Source organism: Rhinatrema bivittatum, chromosome 2, assembly GCF_901001135.1.
Source record: "Rhinatrema bivittatum chromosome 2, aRhiBiv1.1, whole genome shotgun sequence".
NCBI lineage: Eukaryota > Metazoa > Chordata > Amphibia > Gymnophiona > Rhinatrematidae > Rhinatrema > Rhinatrema bivittatum.
This window is the reverse complement of record NC_042616.1, coordinates 152894823-152918676: the sequence shown is the minus strand read 5'-3', so window position 1 is coordinate 152918676 and position 23854 is coordinate 152894823. Positions and strand designations below refer to the sequence as shown.

Below are 23854 nucleotides of genomic sequence, written 5' to 3'. Positions count from 1 at the left end.
TTTAATCAGGAGTAACAGCTTGCATAAGTTAAGTGGGAAAAATATACTTAAGTAGGGACTTTCATTTTCAATTTTTATTTTAGTTATCCTAGGAATTTCAATTATAACAAACATTGGAAAAATGTCTTTTCCACTGATTTTTCTTCTGCTTGCTATAGAAAAGTCATTTTTCCATTGTTTTATTTTTGTTATAGCAGGACACATAAAATAAAAAACAAAAATGAAGGTCCCTACACATAAATTGCACCAATTTTCAAAGTCAGCTTACACCCATAAGTTCTCTTTGAAAATTATCCCACCAAAACTACTCACACACAATTGCACCTGGGATTATGTATGCAGAAATTTTTCAAGAAATTTGACTTGTGTATTTTGAAAGTGCAATATGTATGCAAACACAAACCCTTCCCAAACCCTCTTCTGAGAATGCTTCTACTCAGTCCAGGTATACTTATGCTCATCTGAGCCAGATACATGAACTGATGGTCTCAGTCCAGTTCCCAGTGAACAGATGTCCAAATCATTAGAAAACCAAAAGAAATATCACTTTTTGGAACTTTTTGTAGGTTCGTCTTAGCCTTGGTGTTTTTAATTGTTGATACTGTGATGCAATTTTATAACAGACCATTTCCACAGGTACAGCACCATTCTAAGTGTTTTCTAAATACACACACTGGCACATCCCCTAAGAAAATTATATGCTTAACCAAAATTAAATATGTGAATGGCCAAGCATTTATTGTGTTTTCTGTTGAAAATGGAACCCCTATTTGCACAGATGTGATATTAGTTCTTGGCATTTTTATTTATGTACGCTAAAAGATAGCAAAGAGAGCTTTTTTCATTTTTATTATGGATGATAAGAATTACTTTAGTCAGTGGACCATGCATGAATTCATTAAGAGCTGGAACTGAAAATAAACCATAATTACTGTGCTGATGTATACTGACAATGTTAACCTTTCCATAATCAATATAAGAGTGCCACCTACTGAGAGCTTATTTAATCTACATCACATGCCAACACTTGTTAAACTTTCACATGCCAACACTTGCTAAACTGATAGAGGACAATCTGCAAAGCAGTCTGGCAGTGGTGAAATGGATTCATTCACCTAGATTTCTCTGTCTGAAAATTGTCCTCCCTTTGCCAGCTAAAAGTTCTTTTTTAGTTAGTTTGTGAGAGATTTTCCCAGGGGCATGTTTAGGTCTGGCAAGAAAAACTAGTTTGTACATATGACAGTTTCAGAAGTGCATGTGCTATTTTACCCCGTTTGACTGCCTGCAGAAAATATCAAGTCCAAAGTGTGACTGCTTTTAATAAGTATACTTCACTCTAGTTTTCAAAAAGAAAGAAACCATCTGGCCCTGCAATTTTCAAAAGCCAGTTTTTACACTGCTAAACCTGTTTATCCACATAAAAATCTGTGAAAAAGATATCCTCCCCCATGTCTATGTCACGATGAACCTATAGAATCATTGCCCACTTCTACTGGCACTCATAAAACATTATTCCCAGAAATACTGGATGACTCATGGGAATTATCACAGGGTTGCAGGTCATCAATTCAAACTTGACCTACGTCAGTAGTAATTAAAAGTCATCTGAAAGTCATTTGATGGCTCATATGACATGAACTGATGGTCTCAGCCCAGTTCCCAGTGAAAAGATGTCCACATCATTAGAAAACAAAAAGAAACATCACATTTTGGAACTTTTTGTAGGTTCCTCTTAGCCTTGGTGTTCTTAATTGTTGATATTTTGATGTAGTTTTTCTACATATATATTTACTGCTATGGATAGTTTTCTGGTGAAACATTATATTAATTATTCTTAATTAATTGATTGATTAATTAATTAAACTTGCTCACAGTCTTAGCAGAGAAGTTAAAAATTGCACAAACATGGAGAATGAATTATTCACCTTCTTAATAGATGGTTTCTCCAGAGCACGGTAGAAGCAAGTTGACAAAGAGATGCGAGGAAGTATGGATTGCTGCTTTCCAAGCTGTCCTGATCTGTGGATATAGGGAGTAGTTCAGTATTCATTTTGTCATTCTGTCATTTTTTCACTAGCCCTAAGCGGAAAGTGGAAGTAAGAATCTTTCCTCTGAAGTCTCTTCACCTGCGGCTCAGATCACCATTCCATCTTTTTTTTGGGACACAGCCTATTGTAGAGGAGGAGCTGGGACAGTCGGTTCTAGATCTTTCTCTTTCTCTCCCAGATCACAGGTGGCCGCCTTGTCCAGAGGAGAGCTTGAGCCCATTGTCAACCCCAATGCATGAAGATGACATTGTATTGTGGTCATGCAGAGGGAAGTTGCCAATGCTGTTTTGCCTCTGAAGTTTGAGTTTCTGGCTGAAAGACCCATGAAGGCATCAACTGCTTCAGTGCTGGAGTATTGGGCTGGAACTCTTATGAATGCGGGGCCTTCCTTTTCTAGTTCTCCTATGAGCCTTGACAAACCTGTGGTGGTGGTGATGATGCTGGACTCCATCTTGTCAGCAGTGATGAGCATAAATTGCTCCACTCTTTTCCCTTTCTAATGATATTAACTTCACTTGGACACTCAGGAATCTCAATTACATCAGATTAAAAACCAATGTGCTCAGTATGATAATGATATTACAATTTTAAAAAGATTAATGTTGCACTTGTTAAGGGCAACTCTGTTGCAAAGAAGATAAGGACACTTGGACAACTATTTGTGGCATCTAAATGTATGTATTTTTTATTTTTCTTGGCCCCCAGAAAGGACTTATTCTAATGGTTTGCTGAAACAATATTTCTCTCAGGTTCTATTGATTTCTGATTAAGTTTACCCAGCTATTAATAAGACCTATTATTTACCTTGTCAAAGAACTGTTTCTAAGGTTTCTCCTGAGTCATCTGAAATTGTAGGTTCTACCGTACTGTCTGAGACTCCAGTGCAAGGCTCTATTTTAATGGCTACTTTACTTGATCTTTTGGGTTTCAACAAGGTATTAACTTTATTTTACGTTCATATTTCCACAAAGCGAAAGAGCTATTTATGGGACAAAAGGTCTGGATTTTTCCAGATTTTTCAAGGACTGCTCAAGAACATTGGAAACTCTTTCTTGCTCTGCAACAAGATGCTTTAACTATTGGTGAGAGTTTTTTCCTTAGATATCCTTATAAGTATGTAACTCCTGGGTGGGATAGATCCTTTAGCTTGTCCCCAGGGGCCCATAGGAAAGACAAAATAGTTGATGAATCCTTTCTGCACACCATTCTCTCAATTTCTCAGTTCTCTACGGATAGCAATTATAATCTGAGTTTCAGGACTCCATGGGGTGGGTGGGTGAGCAATGATTCCTAGGCCCTTTTGCAATAAACCCTACACAAGCCCTTTTCCTTTTACACAGTACCAATAAACTCCCAAGACTCTAGCAGCAAAAATCACACCCACGGTAAAGTAGTTTCCAGCTTCTTTTACTGATAGTTGAGCTTGATGACTGAATAATATTTACAGCTTCATTTCCAGAGTTAAATAAAATCAATAAATAATAGGACAGTGAGGATTAATAAGTTTGTGACCTCATTCTTCCAGCAAAGTCTCTTAATTCCTTGGAAGCACTCTTCTTAACCCTTGAACTTTTTCTTTTCCCAATTACTCCAATTATTCCAGCTACTCAGATTTATTAGATTGAAGATATTCAATCCTCTTCCAACTTCCAATTGAATCCCAGTTCCTCCCCACTGTAGGGCAATTAGACATATAATACCAATACTTAATCAGAACATAGTCCCCATTCCTCATATCTTTCTTGAGTCTTCTTAAACTCTCCTGAAAGTATCAAGTGGGTACATCCTTTCTCACTTGCGTCAGCAGCATGCACATTCCTTAGAAATACCTTCACTCCTTTTTTTTTGTTTTCTGCAATGGGCAGAACTCCCTTCTTTGTGGATTCATTCAGTTTGCAGGTTCTTTCAGATGGGAAAACACCTCTCTCCCAATGGGTTGGTAACTGAATCCCTGGTACCAAGGGCACACAGCTCCAGAGAACAAAAATATTCTCTCACCCCAATTAAAAGGGGAAAAGTCAAAACAAGAAACAGGAAAATTGGGAAATTTTCCTTGTCTCCAAAGAGAAACAAGAAGTGCAAAAGGACAGACAATACACAGGTGAACTCCTCTGCATCAGGTCATTGTCAAGTCTACTCTCTGGAGGAGGAGTAGCACTTTACAGGTTTTCCCCTACCCGTTAATGATGCCTCACACAGGGATGCCCCAATCCTCTATGGATAAAGGTACCAAGGCTCACACACAGAGAACTCTCAAAAATTGGCTTAAGAGTATAAAATAAACAGAATCAGTGTTACGATCCCGGTCACTAGACTAGTGACCGGGAGCTTACCTCTCTCACCCGCGCTGCGAACCGCCGGGTTCGGGGCCCTCCACGCGGCTTGGCAGCGGCGTCTCCACGAGGGAGACGTCGCCGGAGACTCCTCCCCTCGGCGAGGGAACGCGCGCGCGCGCGAAGGGCAGCGTTTTGTGCTGTCAGCACCCGGATGTGCTGACACGCCCCCCGTGACGTCAGACGCCGACCGGGGGATTTAAACCGGGCTCTTTCCTCACCAAAGTGCCTTGCAACGAGGTTCCTTCCTTGAAGAGCTAGTTGCCGTCGTTCCTGTTCCCCGCTGATTGCCTGCCTGCCTGCTTGATTCCTGCCTGGTTCCTGGATTCCTGCTTATCTTCAGCCTGCCTTGATTCCGGTCCGTGACTCCGATTCCTGCTTGTCTTCAGCCTGCCTTGACTCCGGTCCGTGACTCCGATTCCTGCTTGTCTTCAGCCTGCCTTGACCCCGGTCCGTGACTCCGATTCCTGCTTGTCTTCAGCCTGCCTTGACTCCGGTCCGTGACTCCGATTCCTGCTTGTCTTCAGCCTGCCTTGACTCCGGTCCATGACTCCGATTCCTGCTTGTCTTCAGCCTGCCTAGACTCCGGTTCGTATTCCACTCCTGGGCTTCTCCGTCCTCGCCTAAGTCCCAGCGGTCCGGGTCCCTACGGGCTCCTCCCGGGGGGACCTCGGGCTTCCAGGGCGAAGACTCCTAAGTCCTAGCGACCCGGGCTCCCACAGCTCCTCTGGAGGAGTCACGGGTTTCCAGGTGAAGCTCCATCTGCCCAGTGGGAGTTCTGCCTCCCGACTGCCCCCTCGGGTCAGTCGGCCTAAGGATTCACTTCCGGATTTCGTCCTTCGTAACAATCAGGTCCAACAGATTGTACCATCTGCTATTCCCACATGGAGGAGCAAAAATCCGAACCTCTCTGCTGAGTTCTTTAGTGAACCTCCCCCTACAGAGAGCACATTCCTTTTAGTAAGAGAGACCAAAGATTTCCTACAAGTGTCTTGTAAAATATGGAAATGTGAGTTATGTATTTCTTAAATTGGAAGAACTAAAACAATTTTCTACCCATTTTCTACTTAGTTGATGGTATCTTTGTGATTGGTTGATCATTTTTTAATTGGGCTGGGTTCATGCCTTTTTTCTTGATGTACTTGGATGTACCTGGATATACCTGAATTATTTTTCTTTTACATTTTTATCCTTTCTTTTTCTGTTTCTTCCTCCCATGACCTCTTTGTGATCTAATAGGTAATGCTATTGTGCTTTCAATTTTTCCTTTTGATTTGTATTTCTTGTTATTTTTTTGTATTTTAGCAATACAATTTTTCTTTAATTACAAGTGTTGTCTTGTAGTAATGATAGAATTCAATAAAGAAAAAGTAAAACAAAAAACAAAAAAAAAAATCCCAGAGCAGTACGGAAGCACAAAGAGCTGCAAACATTCCACCACAGTAATATGAAACAAGTTTCTGATACTCTGCCACTCGTGTGAATGTCACCTGCTATGGTAATCTACTCTACTCTAATTCCAAATCCTTACATACAGATTTGATTCTTATTCTTCTGAAGTGGTTTGATCAAGGCATAAGTGAGTATCTCTTTTTGCTGGGGCACAGAAAGCTCAATCTAAATTTTCCTTGTTTCACTTCATCTCTTATGAATAAGCATTTAAATTCATAGAGGGCAATTTACAAACAGCTCTGTGCTGCCCCATATATATACATGTGTATGGCCATGCAGAGATCTATTACAGTATTTTATATTCTGTGCATATCAGGTATATGCAAATCATAAAATATGCATATATTTACCCCAACATATGTGCATATGTTTGATTATGCACAAATACTTGCAATGAATTGAAAGCTCATACTTTTCCCAACTATTTTATATGCATACGTACAGATATGTTATGCACATAAAAAAAATATAACTTGCTTACATAAACCTTTATTAATATGTGGAAGTTGGAATTTTTTAAAACATGCGCGTTTAATTGAAATCGACAGTTTGCTGACCCCTCTACCAATTCACCCAGTCCTTCTCCAGGTCATCAATACCCTCCTAGATCTTGACCTGAACTTTCCCCATTTCATCCAGACCTCCCACCCAAAAATAGCAGACCATAGACAAGTCTGATATCAAGTGCACTAGATAATTAGATGGTGTAAAACTGAGCAAATAAGTTGCCAAATGTACTCCAATAAGTCTCTTATAAAAAAGCAACTTATGTCACACTCCTCCACAACACCCGCAGACTGCCCCTAATTGGCATGTGTAAATTTGTGCACGTGGAACCAAAAGTATGTGTGTACTTTTGATGTATCTAAAATAGCATATATATAAGTGCAAGCTACTTACATGCAAATATGCTAATGTAACTTGCTTTGAAAATTAACTTGAATATGTTTTGTTTGTTCAAGTTGAATTGTACTCTCTGCTTGTCTCATCGTGGACTGGCTCTCAGTTTTTATGCCAACTGTTTTTACAGTATTTGTTAAATTCAAGATCTTCTAGAATTTTAGTTAACTACTTTCCTTCTTTGATAGTTTCATATAGAGCAATGTTTTCAGTTTCACAAGCAGATATGCACACCATCTGTTGTTTAACAGCATTCCAGCTAACAGCTTCTTGTGATATCTTGTAAACATAACCTCCAGTAGATCTTCCATTTTGAGTCAAAGAATTCCAACTCACAACTGAATAACCAATTATTATTTCTCCAGCAGACATTTTTAGATAGAACATAATATCCCAGTGAAACTATTATTACTGAATTCCAGATATGTAGCACAGCATAGGGGTGTGCATTCATTTGGAACGTATTGGTAATCCGCAATGTATAGGGCCATATTCGTTGTATTCGTGGGGAAGTGAAATGTATCACGATTCCCACGAATACAACGAATCTTCACCGAATTATTTGGCTGTTTAAAGGAGCAAATTTAAACAAACCCCCCACCCTCCTGATCCCCCCAAGACTTACCAAAACTTCCTGGTGGTCCAGCTGGGGGTCCGGGAGCCATCTCCTGCGCTCACACCATCAGCCGGCACCATCTTGTGCTCCTACCATGTGACAGGGGCTGACCAATTGCACCCGTAGCCCCTGAGACATAGTAAGGGCAAAGGCTATTGGCGCCATTTTGAATACTGGCAGCTGATGGCCCGAGTGCAGGAGTTTGCTCCCGGACCCTCGCTGGACCACCAGGGACTTTTGGCAAGTTTTGTGGGGGGTCAGGAGCATCCCCCAAGACTTGCCAAAAGTCCCTGGTGGTCCAGCGGGGTACCGGGAGCGATCTCCTGCACTCGGGCCTTCAGCTGCCAGTAATCAAAATGGTGCCGATAGCCTTTGCCCTTACTATGTCACAGGGGCTACTGGTGCCATTGGTCAGCCCCTGTCACATGGTAGGAGCACAAGATGGCACCGGCCATCCATTGTTCCTACCATGTGACAGGGGCCGACCAATGGCACCGGTAGGCCCTGTGACATAGTAAGGTCAAAGGCTATCGGTGCCATTTTGAATACCGTCAGCCGATGGCGTGAGGCAGTAGATGACTCCTGGACCCCCCCGCTGGACCACCAGGGAGTTTTGGTGAGTCTTGGGGGGGGGTCAGGAGGGTAGGGGGTTGTAGTTAATTACATTTTAACTGGGAAACGAAAAAGAATGAACGCATGAATGTATCGGGGGTTCCCCTTGCCGAATGCAATGTATCTGCCCCCCGATGAATACGAATACCGAATGCAATGTATGTGGTCCCCCTGCACATCCCTAGCACAGCACCTCATGACAATTAAATTCAAAGTTCTTCACCCCTGCAATGAAAAATAATATTCATTCATAATTTCAGTTAAATGATTCTGTCATGTTTGAACCTGTGAGCAATAACATAAAAGCAAAGTTTTACATTTAATTGGATTTGTTCCTACTTGGGCAAGCAAATTAGTTTTGTATTGAACTGGACATTCTACCTTATAGATTAGCTTTCTGATCAAAAAAAAAAAAATCTCCATGATTTCATTTATTTGTAAGTTCATAAAGCAATTTTGACTTTTATACACAATAAATATTATAAAAGATGACTTTGTCATAAGCCAAATTGAATGGAAAACTGGATTATTCCTGAATTGTATGTATTATTATATTAGGCTATTATATTCAAGCTAATTTGTCCATCCATAGTTGATACCATGTGGAAGGAAAAAAGCAAAAAAACATTTTGCTATTTATACCAGCAGTCTTCCATCAAAGTTAACATTTGCCGTGAGCAGGAAGATAGACTTTACTATACTAAGGAAAACAATCCCCAAGAGATCTTCAATGTAACATTTGGCCGGTCACAGGACACTCCTGCAATTGGCTACACTCACTGTGGAATGCCACCGACCCTGTCCCAATGCCATGCTCCTCCGATGAGGCTGGGAAGCTGCCATGCTGGTTCAGGTTCCAGCCTCCCTAGGCATGTGCATGCATCACACCACACTTCTTAAATACCCTGTGGCGGGAAATGTATACCAGCATTCTTCTATGACGTTAGCCAGCCCGGGGGATTTAAGGCTCAGCTGTGCTTCACTCTTTGCCTCAGCTCTGCAGTGCATGTTTCTATTCCCTGTGCCTTGTCTTGCTGTTCCTGTGCCTTGTCCTGCTGCCCCGTTCTCCCGTTATCTTACCTTGCCTTGTTCAAGCCCTTGCCTAGCCATGTTCATGTCCTTGCCTTGCCCCATTGTCTTGCCTTGTCCATCCTGCCCTGCCTAGGCCCTTGGTGTCTTATCTCTGCCTGTCTTGCTTGTCTTGGCTTGATTCTCCAGTTCTGAACTCTGCTTTGAATTCTGACTTTGCTCCTGGATTGCTGCCTGCCTTGACCCTTGGCCTTGATCCAGGTAACATCTGCTCGCTGCCTGCCCTGACCACTTCCCTTACCTGGAATCTCTCTGATCACTCCTTAGGGGACACTTGCCTAAGCCTTGCTGGCCCCTGAAACCCAAATGTTCAACCTGTGGGGGATGGGGCTGGTACATGTGAAGCTCCACTCCAGTCTCAATAGGGTGTGTTCGCTAGTTGTCAGCATGGGCCTAGTAAGTTCGCTTACAAGGAATCACCCACAGCCCAAGGGCTCACAACTATGACATTCAAGAACCTGAAAGGAATTATTTATGTATTATTTATATTTATAGCCCACCTATAGCAAAACTGTTGTACTAGGTAGGTTACAACATATCACAACAAACATAAAGTTAATCTCAAAAATCAAATTTTTTTATGGAAAGGAAGCTGTAAAACTAGAGGTCATGATATGGAAACTCCAAGGGTGAAGATTCAGAAACAATGTCAGGAAATATTTCTTCATAGAAAGGGTGCTGGATGCACAGAATACCTTCCCGGAAGAAGTGGTGAAGACAGGAATTATGGAATTCAAAAAGGCATGGGGCAATCACAAAGGATCCCTAATAGCTAGAGAATGGAAATGAAGAAATGGCATAACTTTTCTATTACTCCTAAAGTTTACATTTCTGCCTGGAAGTAGCCTGAACAGAGCAGCAGTTACTACCACCCTTATCAGAAGGCTTAGGGGTAGTATGCATAGAGCGGCAGTTGCTACTACTCTAAAAAGCTTGCTGGGCAGACTAGATAGACCATTTTGGTCTTTGTCTGTCATCATTCACCATGTTACTGTGTAAGAGCTTTTATCCATTTTGGTATTTGCAACATTTTAGTTTAACAAATTGGCAATGGAGAAAATGGTCTATAAGGTCTCATTCTCTCTCTTCCTCTACTTTGGCTTTTCATCATGCCCTAGTTGCCATGGATGTCACTCCAAAAGGACACATCTGTACTATAACTGTATAATGCTATCACAACAGGATTTTTAAAAACTTGTATTTATGCAATTTCAAATATAATCTTCAAGGCAGAGATCATGAAAAGAAATTTAATTTGTCTATGGAATTCACAATAGGATTTTTATGTACAAAATGTTTGTATACAGGAACACAGTAAATTTGGTGTTATGGAAAAACGAGATGTTTTTGGAAAATAGTTACAAAAAAACTTAAATGTTCTTGCATCTAAAATATAGTTCAAGGATTCTTTTATTTTTCTTTCCTTGACTTGATCAGAGGACCATAGCTGTTGAAACTTGAAAGTTGATCACGGATGTATTAAGTTAATCCAGTATAAAGGTATCACCCACAGCTTGTTTGTAGACCTTTATTTCTATTATTCTTGAAAAACTAATTCTGGCAAAAAAAAAATTATGATCATTGTTATCTGAACGAGTAATCTTGCTTTGCTTTGCAAAGGATATATTTTATATATTCCAAAATATTGAGGGATGAAGCTATCATGTTTATTCTGAGAATCCTTTTTTCCTTTCATTTACTTGTGCCCTCAGGGATGATTGTGGTCATTTTGTAACGAATCTTAAGTGTTCTTTTCTTTTCTTTTTGTAGCTTCCGGAAATGATTCACATTCATACACAACGACCCTGGTTGCTGTTTCTTCTGCAAAACCTTGGACTGCTATTAGGTTGGCTTTGCCTCTTACTTCTGGCTATATATGAACATAAAATTAAAGTACCAAATTTATACTGAACTTTCCAAAGGCCTTCTATGAATGTTTGCACTTTTTCTTATTCTGTCTTATTTGTGATTTAGACATGACCTTTATCCTTTAGACGTTATTAACTCAGGGCTCGTCCAAGCTTATCCCATCTGTTATCCCTCTAAGTCTCTACTTGGGTTGTAGGAAATAGGAACATTAGTGCTGATGAACAGAGCCCCTACTACTGCTATAAATGTCATAGTTTAGGTTTTTTCACATCTTAGCTGAGCTTACCAAATTACAAGTTCAAAATTTTGGGGCCTTTTGCCATAAAAAACAATTAGCAGTTTCTTAAAGCGCTGTTCAACAGCTGTAGCAAAGTACATTTTCCAACTATTGTCTGTGAGGAACCATACAGAAAACCACTGTTGAATATAATCTTTTAGAGGGTAATTTTGCAACAGCCCATGTGGCAGTAAAGTCAGGGACAGTAACTTTTAAACAGGTGCTTTCATTATATAACGTGCAGGCAAATATGCCATATTCTGAGCCCTAGTTTAAATTGTCTATCTATGTGCCTAGAAAGTATTGAAACAGGATGATGGACTGGTAATTAGGTTGCTCCTTTCCAGTATATGGTCTAATGTTCAGACTTTTTAATATGCAAAGTTTTTTTTCCTAAGGCAAAAAAATAAATAAATGTCAGAAACCAATGCTAAATTATTAAGCATTGCTGTGCATTTTCCATACATGTGAGAGGCCTCAAAATATTTTAGGGGTTGATTTTTCAAAGGTTTATCCAGATAACTTCATGAGTTAGCCAGGTGAGCCTCTGTTTTTAAATGTTTTCCCCCATCGAGTGGCAAGATTAAATTCCCTAAGCTCACAAGGCCAGGGAATTTAACTGGACAAAAAAGGAGCAGTTACAGGTGCATTCCTGGGGTGGTCTTATGACTAACAGGCCAAAGCACTAAGCAGGCTGAAGCAGCAGCAAACCTCGTGAAAGCACACACAGTAACTAGTGCTTAGTGCACTTATTTTAGCGTGCTGAAATTATATGCAAATAAACCCAGTAGCTAGAATACATGTGCAATTCAGCAACCGCCTGTATCACAAAAATCTTAACTACACCTTCTCAAGGAATAGCTACATTTTCATCCAAAAATCTAGCCAGTTAGGTTTGTCTGAAAAGAAAACTGGCTAAAATTGATCAGTGAAGCTTTGAAAATCGTGTCCATGCAAGTTAAACACAGTGCATCTGTGGTGGTACAACCGTCAATACTTTCACCAGAGTGATCAATTGATCATGCTGCCCTGGCCATACAGTATGCTACATTCCTGATCTATATTTGCAAAAACATAACTACATTATGCCCAGTTGTTATGAATACTGACTTCAGCCAATAGGACGTGGAGATGATGAGCGATATACGCTAGTGGTGATTAACCATAAGTAGAAATGGTATATAGCGCTGGAGAATCACGGATCCTTGTGATGAGTTCATCAAAAAATGGGAACTTAAGGCACGTGTTCCGGGGACCAAAACCTTGCTTTAAGTATCCCTGAATAAAAGGTGGAAACGTGTGCCTTAAGTTCTCATTTTTTGATGAACTCACCACAAGGATCCGTGAATCTCCAGCGCTATATACCATTTCTACTTATGAATACTGGCTTAACATTCAATAAGGAGACTAAAGCAGAAAGATTTTAACTATACAAAAAAAAAGTGGAAGAGTAGCTAAGCCTAGTGGTTAGAGCAGCTGTGGCTGGAAACCAGGGTTCAAATCCTCCTGCTGCTCCATGTGAGCTTGGACAAGCCACTTCCCCGTCCATTGCCTCAGGTACAAACTTAGGGAGTCATTTACTAACTGATGGATATTTTTACACAGACTTCCAAAGCTGCAAACTGGCCGGCCAGCCATTTTATACTAGGTGCACCCCTATCATGCCATTTTGGATTGAGTGAGCGGCTGACCCTGAGCCTAGGGGGCACCATGGTCCCCACCAGACTCCCACATATGCCCAGGGGGTCAGGGTTCATGAAAGGCGGTGGCAGGATCCTAGTGTGGGGGGCGGGGGGCCATAATGGGATCCAGGGGCAATCTTTGAAAGGGGGGTCTGAGGCAGCCGGAGTCTCTCAAGACCCCCATGGGTGTCTTTTACATGTTGGGGGGGGGGGGGTCTCGTTAGGATATCATGGCCCTTTAAGAAGCAGACCAAGAGTATCGAGATGTGTGTTAGCATCCCATTGCCCCCAGGAAGAGTTAGCTACAACTCCTGATTTAGTAGCTAACTTTCAGGAAGATAATTCAGCTTGAGTTCTTTGAGGCAAGATGCATTATTTTATTTACACAAAATCACCTAATAATGAGCTGTTTTGCATGTATTTGCAAAGCTTATGCATGCAAAGCAGCTCATTTACATACCTGCTTTATGGGTAAAATATCACACAATATTGCTGCAATGGGCATTTATCGCATGATAAAAAGCATTTGTTGCGTGATAAACACCTAATGCAACTTATTAATATAAACCTTAGATTGTAAGCCCTCTAAGTACAGGAAAAATACCTACAATGCCTGAATGTAATCTGCTATGAAGTGCCTGAAAAGCAGAATATAAATTCAATAAAAAAATTAATCTCCTATAATTCTGCATAATGCATTTTCAAGTTCTTGATTCATTCAGACTTATTACCAAGCAGGGAAGAAGGTGCCAAGGCAATGCTGAGCCCTGTTGGCAGTTGACATTTATGTGAACTCCAAGTTACAATGAATAAATATGTTTAGTTTCAAATCCCATCAGCCTGGCATATCATGAGAATTATCCCTATCTTTTCAGCCTCCAATGTAATTATGCTGCTGCTCAGGAATTCTAGTTCATAGATAAACTCACAATCTGTGCATCAGCTTCAAACACATTTCAGAGACTGACAAAATGCCCTGCAGGGTGCAGTACAGTATATCTCACTGCTGATAGAAGAACACTCTACAGAATGTTGTGCCTCCTGGAAACCTCCTTTGAAAACAGGGCCATAGAATAGTAATTGGGTAAAGGCACAGATTACATGCCAGAGGATTCGGAAGGTATATTCATATCATTATTCCACGCAGCACTTCTAGTAACATTTCCATCCCTGCAATGCATTGTAGTGTTCATTTTCACAGTAGCCCATTATTGTGATACAGCAGTAAGGGACATCAAGAAACTGCAGTAGAAAGCGATGTCACAAAGAATGAGGCTTGTCTTCACTGTGATGCTCCAATACTGTGATGTTTATATTTACAGTTCTAGTTCCATTTAAGAAACAGCAGAACTTTAACAAATACATAATGGTTAACTTTACTTGCTAGGATAATGCTGTAGACCTCTGTGACTGTGTTTTAAAAATGTTTTCTAACATTCCAAGGCAATAAAGTTCTAAATGTAAGCATTTGCAGTGTAGTTATTTGTGTCTTGTGCTTTCTTTGAAAATTAGGCTAGACTGTCAGTAAAATAAACATAAGAACATAAGAACATGCCATACTGGGTCAGACCAAGGGTCCATCAGGCCCCGTATCCTGTTTCTAACAGTGGCCAATCCAAGTCACAAGTACATGGCAAATACTCAAACATTAAATAAATCTCAAGCTACTATTCCTTATTGAAGAAATCCAGTCTGCCCGAACATTTAAGAATCCTTTTTTTCTAGTTAAAGAAATGATGGCAGAAAAGGGCCAAATGGTCCATCCAGTCTGCCCAGCAAGCTTCTGGTAGTAAATACTGCGCCATACAAGTCACCTTTATAATTATCAGTTGCCCAAACCATCAAAGTCAGGGCCCTTGTTGGTTGCTGTTTAGTACCAATTCCCCCTTACTTCTCACCATTGAAGCAGAGAGCAACGTTGGAGTTACCCCCATGCTTATTTGTTTTCCCAGACTGTGCAATTCAATGTCCTTGTCAGGTGCTGTCTGAATCTAATTCCCCTTTTCCTCTTTTCCCCCTGCCATTGAAGCAGAGAGCAATGATGGAGTTGCATCATCAGCATAAAGGCTTTATTGGTTAAGGGTAGTAACCGCCACACCAGCAAGTTACCCTCATGTACTCTTTTCTTCATTCCCATCTGCCATCTGCAAAGATAAGCTCCCAGTCCATGTCCCTGACCTGAACCTTCAACTCTGCTCCCACTACCCTCCACAACTACTCTAAATACATCCCTTTGTCATTTCTTCTGATACCCATACGAGCCATTAGCCATGATGCACTTTGTCCACCCCAAACATGGTTTGATTGTCACAGCCTCTGCCAGTAGGGCCACCACAGGCATCAATCACCTTCCTAGCAAGGATGTATCTTTTAATGCTTCTTCTACAATCCCCTCCCTGCAATTCATATCATGACGTTCCCCTCTCTGAATTTCCCTGCCATGAAAGACTTTGGTCTCCCCTACACCGGTGAAGTCTGCATTTAGAGAATTTTCACCATATCATCCTATCCCTCCCCTACTCCAGCAAGCACACTAACTGGGTCATTTATCATTTCACGCCTAGGGCCTTAGTGCGTGATAAATAAGACAACACAAAATGCGTATGCAAATTAAAAATTGTTTATTCGTGTGGGAGGGGTTTGGATGGAGTAAATGGAAATGAGGGTCTGCTAGCATGGAGTGTGATAGAGTAATGCATGCTATCATGGGATTTAATGCTGGAAATAACTACACCTTTTTTTTGAGGTATGGTGAAAATACTATTTATCGTGCTCCCACTGCCGATATTGAACGTATATAGTGCCTGCTCACACACCAAGCTTTAGGGTTGGTGCATTGTTTGTCATCTCAAGATTAGCAGGCCTCTGTGGCATGGGGTGAAAAAGTTAGGCCTTGGGGCAATGGCCTGCAGATATGATTGTACAAGCCATTGACATGGCAGTGATGCTTTTCCTCCCTGCAGCCACACCCCATGATTGTGCAGTTTGCCACAAACACTTAGACAGAGATGGAAAATAGAATGAAGAATCTCTCTTACTGATGAGCCAACCATCACTATACAGGCCGCTCTCAAAGTTTTCACACAGGCCTGTTTGCCTATGTATAAAGAAATTGTGCACGGTTCCCACGTGCCTGGCCACCATGTCAAGAATGCACATTTAAGTGTCACAGATCAGTTGCACATTAATGGAGTGGAAGAGCTTTCTGTTGCGGTACATCTCTTCCCTGTCATGGGGTGGAATGATGGCCACGTGAGCGCAGTTGATAGCGAAGGCATAAAAGCCTCTCTTCAAGTCCATCAAGTCCTGCCTGCCTCCTCTGCCATGGCTGCCTGCTTGCCAGGTGCTGCCCTGGGCCCAGACCCTGCAGGGCCTGTGGCTTGGCTTTCGGTGCAGGGACTTCCCTATGAGGGCTTGGAACTGGCCTTGCCTGTCCTTGAGTTATTATCGCAGCAGTTATCACAGTGATTATCGCACGCGATAAAAGAGGAATTATAATGGACATACCTGCCAGGCCTTCCTGCCCCAATAAAAACACCTGTTCTTACCTGTTCTAGCTTCCTAAAGCCATAATGTTTGTGGCAAGTTTAATTGTTGGGGGATACTGGATGCTTCGGGAGGGCTCGCTGCAGGTAACAATAAGTGGAACAACAACCTCAAGAACAGGCAAGGCCAGTACCAAGCCCCCATAGGGAAGTCCCTGCACCGGAAGCCAAGCACAGGCCCTGCAGGATCAGGGCCTAGGGCAGCACCTGGCACGCAGGCGGCCATGGCAGAGGAGATGCAGGGAGCGCATCTTTCCTCCATGAACATCCTTGCTGGGAATGCCAGAGGACTATGTGGTTTGCAGGTATCGCCTCAGCTCTCGGGCTATCCTGGAATTATATGAAGAAATCCAAGGGGATTTGGATCCAGTCACAGAAAGGTCCCACGCTGTGCCAGGCCTCACCAAACTGTTGGCCACCCTGCATTCCATGGCAAGCAACTCCTTCCAATCGACAGTAGGGGTCGTGGGGGGAATGTCCCAAACCATTTTTTCATACTGTCTGGACCAGGTCACTACAGCAGTCTCTGACAGCATTAATCGCTACATAACATTTCCTCGAGACAGGCAGGACTTGATGGACTTGAAGAGAGGCTTTTATGCCTTCGCTATCAACTGCGCTCATGTGGCCATCATTCCACCCCATGACAGAGAAGAGATGTACCGCACAGAAAGCTCTTCCACTCCATTAAACGTGCAAGTGATCTGTGATGCTCAAATGCGCATCCTTGACATGATGGCCAGGTACCTGGGAGTCACACACGATTCCTTTATACGTAGGCAAACAAGCCTGTGTGAAAACTTTGAGGGCGGCCTGTACAGTGATGGTTGGCTCATCAGTAAGAGAGACTCTTCTTTCTCTTTTCCATCTCTGTCTGTTTGTGGCAAATGGCACGGACATGGGGTATGGCTGGGGGGGGGGGGGAGGAAAAGCATCACTGCCATGACAAGTGGCTTGTACAATTATGTCTTCAGGCAATTGCCTCAGAGCATGGCTTTTTTGCCCCATGCCTGCTAATCTTGTGACAACAAACAATGCACCAGCCCTAAAGCTTGGTGTGTGAGCAGGCACTATACACTTTCAATGTGTTCATTGTCAAAATGGCCCTGTTCCTATCCTCCCATTGGGAGCTATTTAAATCTCACTGGTTAATGACAAGCTTGAAGTGTCCACACTGCTGGCCCTGCACGATCATGTGTGGCCAGTTAGTGAGACATTATCCAGATTGTCGGCCACAGTTTGTCTTGAGCCTCACACACCTCAGCCAGAGGCAGTGTCCTGTGCATATTGGTGGCCTGGCATATTCCCTGTGTTGGGGGCTCACAAATTGGTTTCTATGGATGACAAACTGCAGAGCCGGCAGGGACATTCACAATCACACCATGAGGTACTGGTACTGTTTTTTCAGCTAACACAGGTATAGCAGCTCTTATGTATTGCTTCAAGGTTGGCAGGCTACTACACACCAGTAGCCTTAGCTTGATTGCGAGGGCCTGGCACACAATTGTTGGAATATCCAGATGTGATTCAGTAGTCCGGAAGAGCTGAGCTACTTTTGGCTACTGCTATCCTGGCCCAGAACAATGTGACATGCACTTAGGCTAGGCAAATCAGCCTTTAAGGCTCAGGGAAAGGTACAGGCTACCTTAAACAGTCTTATAGGATTCTGTGGTTTGCAAGCCAGATCTGCAAGTGACAATGCTATGACTGATGGCTTAAATTTGTTTTGCCATAGGAGATTCTGGGTACGGTTGCAGGACGTGGCTTCTCACCCCTGTTGCCATTCCTAACATGCCAGCGGAGATGAGGCAGAGTGAGGCCTTATGTGCTACCTGCTGTTTCATCAAATGCCCCTTCGGAGGTCTCAATAGTTGATTTCACTATTTGGAAAAGACAGGTGGAGCTTTGAAGTTGGAAATATAGTGCTGCTCTACTGTGTCTTCCATAATCTCACTCTATGCCATGGACTACGAATGGCTCTCCCCCTGGATCCCCCATATGTCCCAGCACGAGCCGAGGACACCACGCCGAGTGGCAGCCAGATTTGTCAAACCTTATACAATGCTACTTTGCCTGATAGGCCTCACCAACCACATCCCCTTCCAGGGAAGGAAGGCCAGTAAATTGTTAGTTGCTGCTCTCCTCCCTATCATCTTTCCTTCTCTCACTACTTCTCTGTCTGGGTCACTGTGTAACAGAAAACACGTATGCCTACTCAGGATTCATCTTGACAATGGAGCCGTACAGTGTACTGGAAAAACAGTTGTGAAAGAAAAGATGACATAAAATATATGCGGCTGCCATAATGTTTTTCCTCCTAGTGACACTAAAAGAGGCATGTGCGGCACGTGAGTTTGTGAACGACTACCAACACAGTGTTCATAGTTTGGCCTAGCTCTCGCAGTTTGGCTTGCCAGCCCTCACCTGCTGACCCCATCCTAGCACTCACACGTTGATGAGATAGTGCCTCAAGTGTGATGGCACCCTAGCTGGTCCTCGAGCATGAGGAGTCACAGAAATGCTGTAAATATCAAATAACTCTGAAGCTTAAAGGCACAGCCTAAAGGTACAGGTAGACAGTTAAAGGTTTCAATGACAGAGTTCCTATTTTACGGCCTCATTATGTAGCTGACAAACGTGAATGTGAAATTATACACCTGTACTGGGTCAGCTTTCTGTCACATGGGCGTGCCAAGACACAGCTGACACCACTGCGTCACCAGTTTTACAGTCACTGCTGACTCGGTTTTCCAATTGGATCCAGATTTCCAGGATATGTTGATGATCCAGTCCTGGTCTTACTCCCATGCATGCAGGTATTGATAGTCTTGGTTTTGCTTGGAAAAACTATAGGGAAATCTGATTAAATCCCTGCATGTAATGTGTTCCAAACCAGGAAAGAATTTACCTGTCCTGAAAACTGGAGCCAGTTGGCAACCCTACTGCTGACATCAGAGTGCTCTAGTAGCACACCTTCCCTTACAGCCTTGGGTAAAGCACCTGTGCTACCTGGTGCTATTCCCACAATGTGCACAGGTCCTTCCAAGGTAGCATACCTCTTGGTGGTTGTATGCACCCCTAAATAGGTGCATCATACTATACCTACCTATGCAATTTGTAAATGACAATGTGCAGAAGGTGAGGACCTTCGCCATTGTGATGTCATGTAGGTTTGGTTAGCTTCTCAGCGAGCTACACCAGGATGTTCGTCCGGCTCTGTGATGGCAGGATTGGGAATCAGATGGTGTCCTGCCTTCACTTGTATTGTCCTATGAGCTCAGAGATGTCACCATCACCATATAGTGTCTAATAGGGATGTGAATCGGGCTTCGGACAATTGAAAATACTGTACGATATTTTCAAAATCGTCAGAAATCGGGGGTTCCCCCAAAATGATAGGAAAACCCCCACGATCAATATCGTGGGGGTTCTCTTATCGTTTTGGGGGAGGGCGGGAAAAACGGCACACAAAAATAACCCCTAAACCCACCCCGACCCTTTAAAACTAATCCCTTAGCTTCCCCACCCTCCCAACCCCCCAAAAAACTTTTTACAGGTACCTGGTGGTCCAGTGGAGGTCCCGGGAGCGATCTCCCGCTCCCGGGCCGTCGGCTGCCACTAATCAAAATGGCGCCGATGGCCCTTTGCCCTTGCCATGTGACAGGGTATCCGTGCCATTGGCTGGCCCCTGTCACATGGTAGGAGCACTGGATGGCCTGCACCATTTTTAAAGATGGCACCAGCCATCCAGTGCTCCCTCCATGTGACAGGGGCCGGCCAATGGCACGGATACTCTGTCACATGGCAAGGGCAAAGGCCATCAGCGCCATTTTTATTAGTGGCAGCCGACGGCCCGGGAGCAGGAGATCACTCCCGGGACCCCCACTGGACCACCAGGTACCTGTAAAATGTTTTTGGGGAGGTCGGGAGGGTGGGGGAAGCTAAGGGGTCGGGGTGGTTTTTTTGTTTATCGGCTCGGGCGCAGCCGATAAACAAAACCGCGATCGGGCCGTACGAAAACAAAAACCACAATGTGAATCGGAATCGGAATCCGAACCGATTCCGGTTCCGATTCACATCTCTAGTTTCTAATGACTGTAAGAGCACACACATTTCTTCTGAGCAAAGGTTGATGACATAGAAGCCAAAAGTTAGGTGTGTTTGAACCTCCTGCCTTCAAATCACCTGTCACAGCGAGCTTTACAGAGATATTGAGATGTCTGGCTGCTGCAAGGCCCTTGACCATTATGGCTCACTGATAGTCATGTGGTGCAGTTGTATGTATGTATGTACCAAGAAAATATGCAGAGTATTTTGCTTTGCGCAATAGCTAGTATCTCTTACAGTCCTGGCGTGATCCGTTACTACCCTTAAAGCACAAAGCACAAAGGCTGAGCACTCCTGCACCGAACAACTTGCAGATAGTTCCGTTTGCAACGTCACTCCACACATTTCCGTGATTTAATGGTTCCAGGCCCTTGCTGATCCATATGCATGCCATGACATGAATTGCTGCATTCAGCCAGTCTGTTTGACTGGAATCAGAAAGAGCTGCTGTCCTTTACGCTGTGCCTCATGTGGAGTATGTCAATTTTACAGTTAGTGGTGAGCAGGGCAGGTATGCTTCTACAATCTCAGTGATCTGCTCTGTATAAAGCATTAAGGCTAGAGAAACTGTTGTCAGCTGATTTCATGAGCCTACAAGCTGCCTCCATAGTGCACGAGATACAGTACTGAATGTATAGGCCTACTGCTCCCAGCATGTAGTCAGCATGATGGGTGATGGCCTTTCTGTGTTGTTCTTATGCCAGACACACATTTAGTGCCACCTAAGGCCTTGAGGGACCCATGTCTATACCTCAGACAAAACATGACTCTTTATAAATGCATAGGAACTAATGTAAAACTCTAATACGCTAATAACATAGCTGTCGGAACATAAGACTATGCTAACAGCCGGAGTAATACGTATTGAGTGATGTATTCTGAATATAACATGAAGGATAATGTAATGGAAATCTTAGGTTATAATTCTACTTCAAAGCACCGCAATAAATGTTGATGTATCAACTCAGAATACGCATTTACTGTTGAGATGAACTTGATATTGTATAAAAAAATTGACCTAAAATATATTTACTAGAAAATATACATGCCGTTATATCGACCTAGAATATGAGCATTGAAACAAAATGGGAATGTTGACCCAGCAACTGTAAGACAATATTGTAAACCGTTGTGATCTGATTTTGGAACGACGGTATATAAAACGCCCAAATAAGTAAATAAATAAATTAAGTAGGTGTCATATATGCCTCTGACAGACTTATTTTATGTAGCCAGGTATACATAATCAGTGCCAAGGAAGGACTCCAACTACCTCATTAGCAGTTATCCACAAGCTGCCACACACATCAATGTTGTTTGATAACAAACATTCCACGAACAAAGTGCTGCAGGTAGTCCATATTCAAAAGATAAGTGTGTCAGTGTGCAACTCATGGAGTGATGTGCTGAGTTACCCTCTGTCAATCTCTGTCTCTGTGGGTGATGTTGCAGTAGGAGGTCCCTCCCTTACCACAGCAATCCATCCACCAGAGCAGGTAGTGTGTGTGCATTCATTTTGCACACATTGCTTTTGGACAACAGTGATCGAGTGCTTCCACTCTTGAGAAGGGAAGCCTCTGAGAGTTGACCGTAAGGGCTGTGGTATGCATGGCCTCAGGCCTTGTACTCTAAAATTTCCCCTAGTCTGCTCACTGTTTATACCTAGCTTTGAGAGAGGGGTGGAGGTGTGAAACTTGCCAGCGTCACACATCAAATGTGCAGTACAAGTATGCGTATTAGCTGACATTTGCCTGTAATGTACACCGTGCAACCCCCGCCACGGAGGCTTTTCCACCTAGTACTGTACCTGTAAGGTCAGCCTTACCTTACACGTATTATACAGATCCCCAAGCCATGCCAGTTCAGGGGTGCCAGCCAGTCTGTGGAAGTCTGCCTGGTCCCAAGCAGCAGCAGCCCTCTAGGCCTCTGTTGTTGTCCTGTGAAAATTCGCAACACAACAATACTCTGTCACTCCTCCTCCCTAGTTGTCACACAGCAGCTGATACTCTGTTCCAACTATCAGTAAGCAGACGTCATATTTGGTTTACTGTGAAAGGCACAAATGGTTGGGTACAGATAGCCTTTGAGTCATGACACATATGAGGGGGCCAAAGATCAAGTCTTCTGTGATGATGACTCTAAATTTCCCTTAATACCACACAAGGGTACTAACTGGATCTAAAAAGAGTGATCACATAACACCTATCTTGATGAAACTTCACTGCCTACCTATAAAATACTGTATCCAATATAAAGTGCTCTGCATTTTACATAAAATTATTTATGGAGATCAAACAGACTGGCTGAATGCAGCAATTCATCTACCTAAACCCTAGAGAAACTTGAGATATGCTAATAAAGGGCTTCTAACAATACCATCGGTAAATTCAGCCGATCTAAGTCAGGTCAGAGATAGAAGCATTTCCATGGCTGGCCCTAAGCTGTGGAATGAGCTTCCTACTGAGTTGGAAGGACAGATCTGCAAAAAGTACTAAAATCATATGCCAAACACATTTATGGGCAAGGACAATGATTTCTCGTTAGCCCCACAAACACTCTCACTCTAGTCCTAGCAAGCTGCCCTTTCCACTCACCATGAGAAGCAAGCATGCAAAACACCAGATCCAAAATAACACTGAGATTTTGAATTTTGTGCACTAAATAGTTAAAAGCATTCACACATTCTTGATAATCTACACCTGTGCATTAGTTATAAACTAGCTAACTATACGTGAACATCCAAACCATGCTCCGACATGCCTGAAATATATCCATTTTATACATGCTTACTTTCTCATGTGAACACATGAGTTTGTGCATATGCCACTTGTTTTAAAATCACTTGTACATGCATATGCCAAATGTACGTGCATACAAGGCATTTTTTCACACAAAACCTCTTTGAAAGGTTTTGTGTGAAAAATCTCCAAAGGCAAAGTCTTATTGCAATAATGTGCATCATAAAATGGATGAATCAATATTTATTAAAGATGCAATGAAGATCGTCTAGCATAATAAGCGGGTAGAGGCTAATGTTGAAGAGCTTCCATCTCACAACAGGATGAAAACTTGGGAACTAGTGCCAAAAAAGGACATGAAAATTATTATAAATGGATATTTAAGTTAAAATTAAAACCTATAGATGACACAGAGTTCTATAAAGCACGACTAGTGGTAACTGGTTATGATCAGTGATACGAACTGTCTATCAAGAAATATATTCACTGGTAATGCAAATGACATTACCAGTGAATATGTAATGACCTATTGCACTAGCCTTCCAAGTTGGCAGGATCTTATTCAAGGGGGTAAGCTTTGGATATA

General features: G+C 42.6%; 1 protein-coding gene across 1 annotated transcript in view; it reads left to right on the top strand.

The window, feature by feature from the left end:
* Positions 1 to 11087, top strand: part of SLC39A12 (solute carrier family 39 member 12) — a 114555-nt gene extending 103468 nt beyond the window's left edge. The window contains exon 12 of the mRNA XM_029588748.1: positions 10821 to 11087. Within this exon, the coding sequence (XP_029444608.1) occupies positions 10821 to 10961 (141 nt within the window). The 3' untranslated portion in view covers positions 10962 to 11087. The remainder of the gene's footprint in view (positions 1 to 10820) is intronic.
* The last annotated feature ends 12767 nt before the right edge of the window (positions 11088 to 23854 follow it).